This window comes from Crinia signifera, chromosome 9 (genome assembly GCF_055691185.1).
Source record: "Crinia signifera chromosome 9, ASM5569118v1, whole genome shotgun sequence".
Taxonomy (NCBI): domain Eukaryota; kingdom Metazoa; phylum Chordata; class Amphibia; order Anura; family Myobatrachidae; genus Crinia; species Crinia signifera.
In genome coordinates this window covers 15,512,269-15,523,437 of record NC_139225.1, presented here as the reverse complement: position 1 = coordinate 15,523,437, position 11,169 = coordinate 15,512,269, and the positions used below count along the sequence as shown (strand labels likewise).

Here is an 11,169-nt window from a genome sequence, read left to right as displayed (position 1 = left end):
TTGTCTCGGAAGACTGAAGAGTTGACGTCATTTCCAAAAGCCGGCGGGAGGCTGAGCGCCTGTAATAATGTAACTCTGGAAAATAAAGGGCGCTTTGTATAGGCAGCGGCCTACACACATCATATAATATGGTAATGCACATTTCCGCTGTGACAAGTCCTCTCTCATTTACTTCCACAGCTGCTTTTATTCTCCCCTTACTCCTTTATTCCTGATGTCGCATTTCCAGTTGTGTGTACGAGGTTCGGTGCATTGGAGGAAATTTACTGAGATGTGATGGGATGTTGCTACGGGCAACAAGCAGAATCAACTTGTCATTTATTTAGCACCTTATAGAAGATAATACATTGTATCGGATTGGTTCCCATGTGAAATCGAAGTCATGAAATTTCCACCATTGGGTCTATAGGATGAGATGGTGGCGGAGGCCTCAGGACGAACGTGTTGGGATCATTTGGTCTACAGCATGATGGTCAACAGTCATTAGGTCAACACCATTAGGTCGACATGGGGAAAGGTCGACATTGGTCTAGGTCGACATGGTTCTAGGTTGATAGGTCATTAGTTCGACAGGTCGTTAGTTCGACAATGTCTATGTCGACAGTCAAAAGGTCGACACGGTGTTTTTCACTGTTTTTGACCTGAATGTCAACACAGTCGACATTGCTGCGCTCGCAATGCGTCGGGCACGGTGCCTCACTGCGCTCGGCACACTATTTTATCCTCCCACCACGCCCTAGTGGATGGTAGGGCATGAAATACCCCCTGTCGGCACATGACGGCTCAAAAAACAGTGAAAAACCCCATGTCGATCTTTTGACTGTCGACCTAGACATTGTCGAACTAATGACCTGTCGAACTAATGACCTTTTGACCTAGAACCACGTTAACCTTTTCCTATGTCGACCTGGACCCATGTCGACCCTTTCACATGTTGAGCTAATGGTGTCGACCTAATGACTGTCGAACTAACGACCTGTCCAACTAATGACCTTTCGACCTAGAACCACGTCAACCTTTTTCTATGTCGACCCTTTAACATGTCGAGCTAATGGTGTCGACCTAATGACTGTCGACCATAATGCTGTAGACCAAATGACCGCATCCCGGACGAACACGGATTGCCACGAGGACGCATTCGTGCTGGCCACACCCCCACACCTGATCCTCCATCCCCCCACCTAAATGAACTGGCTGCCCAGTCAGAAAGTAGGCAACTATGCCCTAACCCCCGTACCCCACCACCTAAACTTATCCCCCCTTGCCCACAGCTTTACCCTAACCCCCTTATAAGTGCCCTAACCACCCCCCCCCCCCCCCCCTCCCCTGTAGCCTAACTCTAAGACCGCCACTTGTGCCTATACCTACAGTATCCTCCCTTCCCCAGCCTGACCCTAATCCGCCCCGGCATACATATGTTCGGCATCCTGGCAGTCGGGATTCCGGTGCCCGATTAACATTTGTATCCATATAGAAATATAGTTCAGTTACTTATAAAGATTAAAGAATGAATTTCATGATGTTGGGGTTTTTGCTCTGGTCTCTGTAGTCAATGGCATTGGTATAGTGACCGCTGACCCCTAATTAACATCACTTTTATACCGATTTAGAACATTTAATCATTCTATATACATGAGGTGTAGTAAGTGTGGTTCTATAGAGTGTAAGCTTACGAGCAGGGCCCTCTTACCTCTGTGTTATTACTCCGTTATGATTCCAGGTGCTCCCTTATATTCATTGCCAGTAACATCCTGACTAGAAGTTGTGCAAGCGTCCGTTCTGCCCAACCCCCTACACACACATCCTTTACCCCCTCTACCCTCCCTCCCTCCCTCCCTCCCTCCACCTCTGTGACTGATCAGCCACCAAAGGTGTATATTATCCTCGCCGGCAGAGATGAGCCACCCTCTCCTGATAGTTTTTGTCCTACTTGTACCCTCCTCTGCGCCCATCCATGGGCACCCTGTGCCACAGATCGCCACCAAGGTACTGGTTTAGCTGGATAAGACTCTCCTGTATGTTTGCTGCATGTCCCTGTGTAAAGCTCCTGAATACGACCTTTGCTTCAGTGTCTCCTGTGCTGAACGCTCAACATTGTCCCAAATTATCCGCAAGCTTTTATTGTCATCCACAAGTTATAATTTCAGGGCCTGTTTTCTGTATCATTATCAATTGATTTATATTGGAAATGTTATATATATATATATATATATATATATATATATATATATATATATATATATATATATATATATATATATATATATATATATATATACATATAACCATAATAACAGACAGAGCACATGGCCCTTATTCAGATCTGATTGCAGAACAAATTTGTTCTCAAAATGGGCAAAACCATGTGCACTGCAGGTGGGGCAGATGTAACATGTGCAGAGAGAGTTAGATTTGGGTGAGTTATTTGGGATGTACTAAAAGGAATGACAGTGGAATGACAGTGTTGTCTGCAGATAAGGAATGCCAATTGACTATAATGGGAGAAAATGACTTTTATATTAATATTTCTGAAATTATTGCACATATCAACTATATTTTTGGTATACTTCTTGCTAAGACCATTACACATATTTTACATGCAGAATGACGCGGAATGACGGCTGCCTCCTATGGAATGACGGCCTTTTAATTCGCCATCCTGTAGCCAAAATAGCATTAAAGCAGCTCCATTATGCGATATTAAGACCCCGATGTTACGGTGATCCCCATAGCGCACGCGCTCATCCTTTTCCAAATATGTCCGCCTACACCCCTACTCTCGTTAACATGTCACCTGACGCGGAATGACGGCTGCCTCCTATGGAATGACAGCCTTTTAATTCGCCATCCTGTAGCCAAAATAGCATTAAAGCAGCTCCATTATGCGATATTAAGACCCCGATGTTACGGTGATCCCCATAGCGCACGCGCTCATCCTTTTCCAAATATGTCCGCCTACACCCCTACTCTCGTTAACATGTCACCTGACGCGGAATGACGGCTGCCTCCTATGGAATGACAGCCTTTTAATTCGCCATCCTGAAGCCAAAATAGCATTAAAATAGCTCCATTATGCGATATTAAGACCCCGATGTTACGGTGATCCCCATAGCGCACGCGCTCATCCTTTTCCAAATATGTCCGCCTACACCCCTACTCTCGTTAACATGTCACCTGACGCGGAATGACGGCTTCCTCCTATGGAATGACGGCCTTTTAATTTGCCATCCTGAAGCCAAAATAGCATTAAAGCAGCTCCATTATGCGATATTAAGACCCCGATGTTACGGTGATCCCCATAGCGCACGCGCTCATCCTTTTCCAAATATGCCCGCCTACACCCCTACTCTCGTAAACATGTCACGTGACGCGGAATGACGGCTGCCTCCTATGGAATGACGGCCTTTTAATTCGCCATCCTGAAGCCAAAATAGCATTAAAGCAGCTCCATTATGCGATATTAAGACCCCGATGTTACGGTGATCCCCATAGCGCACGCGCTCATCCTTTTCCAAATATGCCCGCCTACACCCCTACTCTCGTAAACATGTCACGTGACGCGGAATGACGGCTGCCTCCTATGGAATGACGGCCTTTTAATTCGCCATCCTGAAGCCAAAATAGCATTAAAGCAGCTCCATTATGCGATATTAAGACCCCGATGTTACGGTGATCCCCATAGCGCACGCGCTCATCCTTTACCAAATATATCCGCCTACACCCCTACTCTCGTAAACATGTCACCTGACGCGGAATGACGGCTGCATCCTATGGAATGACGGCCTTTTAATTCGCCAACCTGAAGCCAAAATAGCATTAAAATAGCTCCATTATCCGATATTAAGACCCCGATGTTACGGTGATCCCCATAGCGCACGCGCTCATCCTTTTCCAAATATGCCCGCCTACACCCCTGCTCTCGTAAACATGTCACATGACGCGGAATGACGGCTGCATCCTATGGAATGACGGCCTTTTAATTCGCCATCCTGAAGCCAAAATAGCATTAAAATAGCACAGTGGAATGACAGTGTTGTCTGCAGATAAGGAATGCCAATTGACTATAATGGGAGAAAATGACTTTTATATTAATATTTCTGAAATTATTGCACATATCAACTATATTTTTGGTATACTTCTTGCTAAGACCATTACACATATTTTACATGCAGAATGACGCGGAATGACGGCTGCCTCCTATGGAATGACGGCCTTTTAATTCGCCATCCTGTAGCCAAAATAGCATTAAAGCAGCTCCATTATGCGATATTAAGACCCCGATGTTACGGTGATCCCCATAGCGCACGCGCTCATCCTTTTCCAAATATGTCCGCCTACACCCCTACTCTCGTTAACATGTCACGTGACGCGGAATGACAGCTGCCTCCTATGGAATGACGGCCTTTTAATTCGCCATCCTGAAGCCAAAATAGCATTAAAGCAGCTCCATTATGCGAAATTAAGACCCCGATGTTACGGTGATCCCCATAGCGCACGCGCTCATCCTTTACCAAATATATCCGCCTACACCCCTACTCTCGTAAACATGTCACCTGACGCGGAATGACGGCTGCATCCTATAGAATGACGGCCTTTTAATTCGCCAACCTGAAGCCAAAATAGCATTAAAATAGCTCCATTATCCGATATTAAGACCCCGATGTTACGGTGATCCCCATAGCGCACGCGCTCATCCTTTTCCAAATATGCCCGCCTACACCCCTGCTCTCGTAAACATGTCACGTGACGCGGAATGAAGGCTTCCTCCTATGGAATGACGGCCTTTTAATTCGCCATCCTGAAGCCAAAATAGCATTAAAATAGCTCCATTATGCGATATTAAGACGCCAATGTTACGGTGATCCCCATAGCGCACGCGCTCATCCTTTTCCAAATATGTCCGCCTACACCCCTACTCTAGTAAACATGTCACCTGACGCGGAATGACGGCTGCCTCCTATGGAATGACGGCCTTTTAATTCGCCATCCTGAAGCCAAAATAGCATTAAAGCAGCTCCATTATGCGATATTAAGACCCTGATGTTACGGTGATCCCCATAGCGCACGCGCTCATCCTTTTCCAAATATGTCCGCCTACACCCCTACTCTCGTAAACATGTCACCTGACGCGGAATGACGGCTGCCTCCTATGGAATGACGGCCTTTTAATTCGCCATCCTGAAGCCAAAATAGCATTAAAATAGCACAGTGGAATGACAGTGGAATGACAGTGTTGTCTGCAGATAAGGAATGCCAATTGACTATAATGGGAGAAAATGACTTTTATATTAATATTTCTGAAATTATTGCACATATCAACTATATTTTTGGTATACTTCTTGCTAAGACCATTACACATATTTTACATGCAGAATGACGCGGAATGACGGCTGCCTCCTATGGAATGACGGCCTTTTAATTCGCCATCCTGTAGCCAAAATAGCATTAAAGCAGCTCCATTATGCGATATTAAGACCCCGATGTTACGGTGATCCCCATAGCGCACACGCTCATCCTTTTCCAAATATGTCCGCCTACACCCCTACTCTCGTTAACATGTCACCTGACGCGGAATGACGGCTGCCTCCTATGGAATGACAGCCTTTTAATTCGCCATCCTGAAGCCAAAATAGCATTAAAATAGCTCCATTATGCGATATTAAGACCCCGATGTTACGGTGATCCCCATAGCGCACGCGCTCATCCTTTTCCAAATATGTCCGCCTACACCCCTACTCTCGTTAACATGTCACCTGACGCGGAATGACGGCTTCCTCCTATGGAATGACGGCCTTTTAATTTGCCATCCTGAAGCCAAAATAGCATTAAAGCAGCTCCATTATGCGATATTAAGACCCCGATGTTACGGTGATCCCCATAGCGCACGCGCTCATCCTTTTCCAAATATGCCCGCCTACACCCCTACTCTCGTAAACATGTCACGTGACGCGGAATGACGGCTGCCTCCTATGGAATGACGGCCTTTTAATTCGCCATCCTGAAGCCAAAATAGCATTAAAGCAGCTCCATTATGCGATATTAAGACCCCGATGTTACGGTGATCCCCATAGCGCACGCGCTCATCCTTTACCAAATATATCCGCCTACACCCCTACTCTCGTAAACATGTCACCTGACGCGGAATGACGGCTGCATCCTATGGAATGACGGCCTTTTAATTCGCCATCCTGAAGCCAAAATAGCATTAAAGCAGCTCCATTATGCTATATTAAGACCCCGATTTTACTATGATCCAATAAGCGCACACACTAACCTCTTTCCGTATACGCCTGCCTACACCCCTACTCTTATTAATATGTCAAATTACTTTGTTGTTTTTTTGGTACTTGTGTGTTATTGCGGTGCCCGTTACGTAGCGTCCCTGTCAAAATAGGCGTAGTGTTCCCGCGGCCAGCGTAGTTTAGTGTTCCCGCCCGTCGAGCCGGAGCTTACGTAGTTAGCGTAGTCAGTCAGTGTTATGCAGTTAGCGTAGTCAGTGATCGCATATTGTATTGTGTGGGAACCATCTACTTGTTGCCTACAAATGGTTCCACATCCCTATAGATGATGTGTGTGATTTTTTACACTTTGCCGGGACATTAGGACAAGTCGGCCTAATGTCGGCCCCGACTTCCACTGAGCTCCCCCCGGCAGCTCCTGATATGATTTGGCACTTGATGTGCCATTTTTTGCATGTGATAAATCGGATCGATTCAAATCCGGGGGAGCTGCAGGAGAGCAGGGTCTAGGGGGAGCTTGCGGCGGGGGGGGTCAGGGTCCGTCTGGGGGAGCGGGGACCAGAGACCGGAGAGACTGGGCGGACGCTGATTGCCCGAGAGCTCAGCCAATCAGCGACCGCCCTGCCCACCCATTCTTTTGAATAGGATGTTTCCTATTCTCCCGCTCGCCGATACCTGGACTCTGCTTTGTGCCGTGCGCTCCCGCCTGTCGCTACCTATCCAGTCCACCCGCTAGCCCACTACCCCTCCTGCAGCTGGACCGGACCCCACTCCCCGCCACCTCTCCTGCCGCTAGGTGACTACCCCCTCTGCATCACCCACGGACCGGACCCTGCTCTCCGGTCTCTGGTCCCCACTCCCCCAGACCAGCTCAATGCCGGCTGCACATAAGATTTATCTTATGTGCAGACCGTCCGACATCCAGATCTGATCCGATGCGCACGGGACCACGCATCGGATGAGATTGGATGTCCTACCCTACGCGATTTGGGCAATTTCACCCGATTTCTTGGCCCGATCCTCCAGAATCGGGTGAAATCGGGCCCAAATTGTGTAGTGTATGGGGGGCCTTAAGAGATGAAATACACATAAATGAGTGGCAGTGAGGATGCTGACAGTCAGAAAACCAACACCGGCATCCTGTAAGACGGAATCCTGAAAGGGGTCTTGTAAGTATACTTTACAGCCCCTTCCTATCCCTAACCTTCCCCCAACCACACAGACTAACCCTAGTACTCTGCTCACTAAACCGAACCCTCCCACCCCAAAGCCTAGCCTTAAACACATTTGGGGGGGGGGGCGTGGCCAGGACGCTGAGCTGAGCAGACGTGGGCTGCTGGAGCTCCCACTATCAAGGCCAAAACCTGGTGCCCAGAGCCTCATCCCTACCCACAACTGCCCCGGATCACTTGCCCGGGGCCCCCTCGCACAGCTGACTAGTGCCGCAGAGCCGGGGGACATTCCCGGAGTCCCCACGGGTTGCGGCCTACTCGCGGTGGTGGAGCCGGGGCCTCGAGTTTTGCGGCTGCCCACGACGCGGTTCCGGGTCCAGCCCGCCGCGCCCGGAGTGGCTGGAGTGAAGCAGAGACCCCCAGCAGCCCACCCAGGAGCGGGAGGAGGCTGGCAGCGGGCTGAGGATCTGCTGCTGTCGCCCGAGGAGTCCTCCCTGTTGTGATCCCCTCTGCTTCAGGGAGATGGCGGCCATCTTGGATCCGGAGCTGCAGCCTAAGACCTCTGCTGCTCTGCCCCGGCATACTGTGCTCCACACGGATTCCTGCAGACCCCCAGCTGCCCCCAGCAAGCTGCAGTAAGTGGCACTCAGTGCCTTCTTTACAGCTACCCTAGCCTACATTAATATAACACCTCACAGGGCATATTACTGTACTGCACTGCCTTCACTCACATACTGGGTGGCAAGCCCCTCTGTACTGTACTGCAGGGTAAGCTCAGCCTGGGCATGAGATAGTGGGTACACAAAATAAGTGTCTCCTGTGCGCCACCTACTCTGAATCTACACTACTGCTCCTTACTTCACTATACTGCTACAACCAGAATTGATCGGGACACAGTGATCTCACCCCCCTCCTGCTAGCTGTGAATCCCTACCTTATCATTCAGCCCATTGGGGAGTCAGTGTGCTCAGGAATGGGTCTTGTGTACATTTGATGTGACGGCCTCCCATACACCCCATTATGTCAAGGCGGATGCTGTGAGACTGTCCTCTTTCTGCATGAGTGCAGCCTGACAGTTCTGTTTATGTGAAATTGCTACCGACCCCCTTGACTCTATTAAGGAATTGATTTAAGAGAAGTCTATGTTCCTGCCTTCGCCATTATGAGATCGCGCAAAAACAAGGTGTCTAAGACAGTGTCCCAGGTGGCTTTTTTCAAACCGTCTCCCAGATCCTCTAAATCTGAAAATGCTCCATCTTCCACATCGTCTCCCACTTCACTATTCCCTACGTCAGCCCCTTCCCTGTCTTCTCCTCTGGAGACCCCAACCCGCAGGGAGCTTCCTGATGATGAGGCGCTGACAGTTGGCACCTTGAAATTTCTACTTACACAACTGAAAGATGAAGTATCCGCGGAAATACGTACATCCCTACAGTCGTGCCAGCGTTCCATAAACGAACTGGGAGAACGTACGGATGCTTTGGAGTTGAAAATGGGGGAGGTGGTTGCTTCCCATAACGATTTGATTGATCTGGAGACGGAAGTCGCCTTGTTACGGGATAAAGTTGCAGACTTGGAGGATCGCTCCCGCAGGAATAACCTTAAGCTAAGGGGCATTCCTGACAACGTCTCTAACAGTAGCCTTCATGATGTGACTTTGGAGATTTTCAAGAAGCTCCTTCCATCGGCCTCGGCTTCCGACCTGTTGATAGACCGGATTCATAGGCTTCCACGAGCCATCTACGCCCCTGAGGGTGCACCCAGAGACGTCCTCATGCGTGTACATTTCTACCACATTAAAGAGGCTCTCCTAAAAGCAGCGAGACCCTCCTCTGAGACAGCTGCTGCCTTGGGCTCCTATCAGTTGTTTGGGGACCTGTCGCAGGCAACCTTAGCTAAGAGGAGAGCGCTACAACCTATTACCTTATCGCTCAGGAAGGCCAATGTCCTTTACCGTTGGGGTTTCCCGACTCGACTACTGATTGTACGTGAGGGGTCAACCATCTCTCTCTCCTCAATGGAGGACGGTTTGAAAATATTGCAGAAATGAAACATCCCGGTAACTCACCCAGGGGACTCTCCAAACCGCCGGCTTCAGCAGGACTGGTCGACGGTGGAGTAAGTCCACGCCGGTGGGGAAGGACGCGCCCAATGGCGCCTTCTCGCTGGTGGTATTCCCAAATTATTTGGAAAGTGGATACCCTGTGATACGTCTTTTATTAATAGTGCCCACATAGCCCTAATTATCCTGTTGAATTAAGCATATAGAGCATAATTGTTTTACAACGTACTTATGTTATTAGCCATGTCTGATGTAGCAAACCGTTAATTGCACTGCATGTGGCGGACCGGCCCCGGTCTCTCCTTGGAGCGCTCCAGGTGTCCTCTAAGATGCGCCCTATACCTCCTGTTGGCGCACTGTATCTGTTCACTAGTCTATGCCGACTTGGGGGACGTGCCGAGGAGTGAGCGGAGGGCCTGCTGTCTGTGGCGGGCCTCAGCACTTGGTCTAATGTTGTTTAAATATATTGTAATATTAAAACTACCGTGGGGACCTCCGCAGGGGGCCTCCTGATCCCCGTTATGTTTTAACCTATGAGCAAGGGCTCTGTGTCCCTGTTGCATTTCTATTATCTTATTCCTGCAATGTTTGATATTGGCATTAAGGAGATCGGTAGAGTTTAGTATAGTCTGTTTAAGCCTGTTTAATACTAGTTTGGATGCAACTACCTTGGGGTGTTAGGCCACTACCCCCCTTTTTGAACTATGTGTGAGGTACTTTTTGCTTGGTGCCTCTTCTCGACTCTTCTGAGAGTCGCTGTCTTTACATCTCTGTCTCTATTCTCCCTGCTTAACCTATCCTTTCTTCTTACTATCCCTCCTCTCGGGGTCCCGGTGTGGGTGAGTTATTATGAGATTGTACTCTGCCTAGATAGAGTTAAACTTTTACCCAAGTTAGATTATGGTTAACATTCTATCGCTGAATGTGAAGGGGCTCAATTCCCCCCATAAACGCAGAGTTGCTCTGGCCACCTTCCATAAATTGAAGGCTCATATAGTTGCACTACAAGAAACACACTTTAAGAAATCGTCCCCTCCTAAGTTCTCAGATGCTAGATATCCCCAGTGTTATTCAGCCAATGGTCCCCTTAAGAAAGCTGGTGTTGCAATTCTGTTTTCTGTTCACTGTCCTTTCACACTCTCTTTTCAACACTCTGATTAGGAGGGCAGATTTATCATTTTAGTGGGTAAATTGGATGAAGTGGAGGTAACCCTGGTTGCCTGCTATGCTCCAAATACTGGGCAGGTAAAGTTCGTAAGGAGACTCTGTGCATTGGTGCAGAAGCATACAAGGGGAGCCCTCATTGTTCTGGGAGACTTCAATATGGTCTTGGACCCCAATATTGATAGATCGGGCCATTGCTCTAGAAGGGGGACCCAAGCAGCAGACCACTCCTCCAGGTTTAGGCAGATCATTAATGAATTTGACCTACATGATGCTTGGCGTGCTAAGCACCCAGGGAAGCGAGATTATACGTTCTTCTCTCACCCTCACCAAACTTATTCTAGGATAGACTTAGCGCTAACAGATAAATGGATTTTAGAGTCTCTACGTAAAATTGAAATACTACCCATTACTTGGTCGGACCATGCCCCCTTGTTTATCTCCTGGGATCAATCTCGCTATAGAGCTCCCCCGGGCCCCTGGAGACTGGGTAAATCGGCCTTGTCCCACCCTGAATCCCTTCAGTTTATTA

The 11,169-nt window shown here is 48.4% G+C and overlaps 1 protein-coding gene across 2 annotated transcripts in view; it reads left to right on the top strand.

The window, feature by feature from the left end:
• The window catches only part of ADAMTS13 (ADAM metallopeptidase with thrombospondin type 1 motif 13), a 59,799-nt gene continuing 48,630 nt past the window's right edge, over positions 1-11,169 (top strand). The window contains exon 1 of one of the 2 annotated variants that reach the window (XM_083161135.1): positions 1-131. In XM_083161135.1, the coding sequence (XP_083017261.1) occupies positions 129-131 (3 nt within the window). In that variant the 5' untranslated portion in view covers positions 1-128. Of the gene's footprint in view, positions 132-1,832; positions 1,987-11,169 lie in introns of those variants that run through there. The other variant, XM_083161134.1, reaches the window with a different exon arrangement.